We start from the raw sequence: 2,673 nt of genomic DNA, 5'->3' as shown, positions 1-2,673 counted from the left end.
GGCGCTGCGGGCAAGGCCTCGGCTGCCGGCCTTGCCGGGGGCTGTGGTGCCCGCCATCCTTGCCGGCGCTCTGGGGCGAGGGCTGGGACATCAGCGCAGCTGCGACACGCTTCTAGGGAAACTCCCCACACGGGAAGGTTTGGCTAGCTAACGCTCTTTTAAACGTTACCATTTTAGAAATGGTTCCTACTCGAGCTTTGTGGTATAACTTATTCTGTCATTATATACCAAAGAGGTTCAGTTTTCTTGAGTTTTACATTATTCTTCCTAGCTGGAATGGGAATGGTTTGCTTGTCGGTTCACGCTTCGGGCTTGCGGTGTTGCTCGGGGAAGGTGCTGTGGTGTGGCTCAGGAAAGGGGGCACTGATGGAAATTGCTTTGTGTTTTTTTTTTTTTATAAAAAACCCAAGAAAAATCATTGCCGACTTCTGTCTGGTGGTTATTTGGAGACCTCTTGAGGTGCCGGTGACATCACTGGAAGGGGAATCTTTACTCTTACAATTCCCAGTGGGTTTTCAGAACGCTCCAGCGTTGCGCTGCAGCGCGACCGCGACTCACAGTGACTCGAGGGGCTGCAGGGACGGGGCGAATTCTTTGTCCCCTCGCTTGATGGATGCAGAGTCCCCCCTCCACTGGGTTTCCTTCGCGTTGCAGGGTGCGTTCTGCTCGTGTCCTTCACCGAGAGTGGCTTGAACTTGGGAGAAAAGAGCAAACGGGAAAATCCACCCGCCGGGCCGAGCTGGTTTCTCTGTGCAGCCGCTCGTGGGCCCAGCCTGGGCCTTTCCGCGCCAACGTGCCTCGGGCGAGTTGATTTTTAACTCGGGTTTTTGTAGGCGTTAACATTTCTGCTGAGAACTCGCACAAACGTACTTTGAAACGAACGAACAAAGCGACTGTTGCTGGGTTTGACGTGAGCTGACGACAGAAACGAAACTTTATTCTCAAGTTGTTCCTCGCAGTAAACGCCCCTTGATGCCGATTTGTGAGAGCGCTCGCTCCAAGCCCGGTCGGGACGCGCTGGCACCGACGGAAGGGATGAACTGCCCCTCGAGCAAAACCTTCAGAGCCCTCCTGGTGCTTTTGAGACCAACGGTCTCTTTTAATGTTCCCAAATCCTGCGACTGGCAGCTCGCTGAGGAGCCCGGAGCTCACCAGGCCTGGGGAAAGCGGCTGAATCCTTCGTGCAAAGCGGGGGCAGCGCCGAGCCCTGCCCGCCTGCGCCGCAGCCCTCGGTAAGTTTTTAAATCCAACCTGCAGGGAGCAGCGCGGCTCTTGCCAGCACCCGCCTGCCTTTTCACTCTGCTGCCTGTTGGCAGTTTGCAGGAGGCTCCAAGACCCTGTGGTGAGCTCCTGGCTCGACCCTACATTAGGTTTTTATAATTTTTTTTTGTTTTTCCCCGCATTTACAAACTGTGGTTTTGAGGTGCCCTGAGCTGGCAGAGAACCAAGCAGACACGCACACTTGTGCCCTTTTTATTTCACTTCTAACACACCAGAGGGAGAGTACAATTATTTTTCCAGAGGAACGGGGTCACCCCAAGGCAGGGTTTTGATGCGCTGCAGACGCCGAGCGGCTCTACGGTGCCAGCTCCTGCTGGGCCGCGCTCTCGGCCCCGCTTGGCTGGCCCCTGCGGCACTCTTTGCTTTTTGGTGGGGGGTCTCTGGGGGTGCAGCCCTCCCCGGGGCTGGCCGGAGGCCCCTCCCTGCTGCCTGGCGAGGTGTCCCTGGGAAGGGGAAGGCGCCTTGGCAGGGTCAGTGGCCGGGGAAGGGCATGGGGGGAATTTGGCAACCGGGCACTCACCGTCACCTACCTTGGTGCCGCTTCGCTGTCGTCGCAGACCTTGAGCAGCATCTGTGCCTGTTCCTCCTTGGGCTCCCGGGGCTCCTGCAGCCTGCGGCGGGATGGGCCTGAGCCATGGCTGCGCGTGTCCCCCCTCCCTGGCTCCAAACCCACCCCCCCACTCGTCCCTCACCTGGGTTGCAGCCGCTCCTTCACCTTGGCGATGGAGCGGACGTAGGGCGCGATCTGCTTGGTGATGGTGGTCAGGCAGCTGTTCTCCTGCCGCAGCTGCAGCAGGTCGTGGAGCTGGGCTGGGGGTGAGAGGAGCGGGCTGTGGCCACAGCTGCCCCCCGCGAGCGGGCACGGGGGGTTCGGGGGTCCCCGGTACCTTCGTAGATCTCCTGCTCGTTTGCCACCCGCTGGTACGTCTCCTCCCAGACCTGGAAGGGCGAGAGGCAGCCGGGCAGCACGCTGCGGCCCGGCACGGAGGGACCCCGCTCCGCCGGGCCCCACCTCCTCGAAGACGCTGCGCATCATCTCCACAGCGGAGTAGTGAGCGGCGATCTGCACGTCCATCTGCAGGGACTTCTGCAGGATCTCGCTCATGATCTCCGTCTTGATGAGCGAGTGGTGCTTGGTGAGGTCGCGGTGCAGCTCCTGCACCTGGTCCTTCAGGCCCTGGATCTCCAGCTGCAGCGCCTGCGGGGCCGGCGACACCATCCCGTGAGCGGCACCGTCCCGTGAGCGGCCCCCGGCCCAGCCCGGCCCACCGCCCCGCGCTCCCTACCCGGTAGGTGCTCTCGTAGTTGCGGCAGTGCTCGGCGAAGGGGGTCTCGCGCCCCTCGGCCAGCAGCACCTTGGTGCTGATGTACCGGTGCATCGTCGGCTTCCGC

General features: G+C 60.8%; 2 protein-coding genes across 2 annotated transcripts in view; one reads left to right on the top strand and one right to left on the bottom strand.

Annotated features, from left to right (window-relative positions):
- ICMT (isoprenylcysteine carboxyl methyltransferase) overlaps positions 1–2,673 on the top strand; it is a 20,499-nt gene that overhangs the window by 2,237 nt on the left and 15,589 nt on the right. The window lies entirely within an intron of this gene.
- RNF207 (ring finger protein 207) lies at positions 1,464–2,667 on the bottom strand. Its single transcript, XM_026862615.1, has 6 exons — positions 2,568–2,667; positions 2,294–2,479; positions 2,169–2,220; positions 1,974–2,091; positions 1,812–1,892; positions 1,464–1,724 (listed from the first exon to the last, which is right to left on the bottom strand). Exons 1-6 carry the CDS (start codon positions 2,658–2,660, stop codon positions 1,577–1,579), a joined length of 678 nt encoding a protein of 225 aa, XP_026718416.1. The 5' UTR covers positions 2,661–2,667; the 3' UTR covers positions 1,464–1,576.

Source organism: Athene cunicularia (genome assembly GCF_003259725.1).
Source record: "Athene cunicularia isolate RWA chromosome 21 unlocalized genomic scaffold, athCun1 chr21_part1, whole genome shotgun sequence".
Taxonomy (NCBI): Eukaryota; Metazoa; Chordata; class Aves; order Strigiformes; family Strigidae; genus Athene; species Athene cunicularia.
The sequence above is the reverse complement of the archived record's forward strand: the minus strand, read 5'-3'. Positions and strand labels throughout refer to the sequence as shown.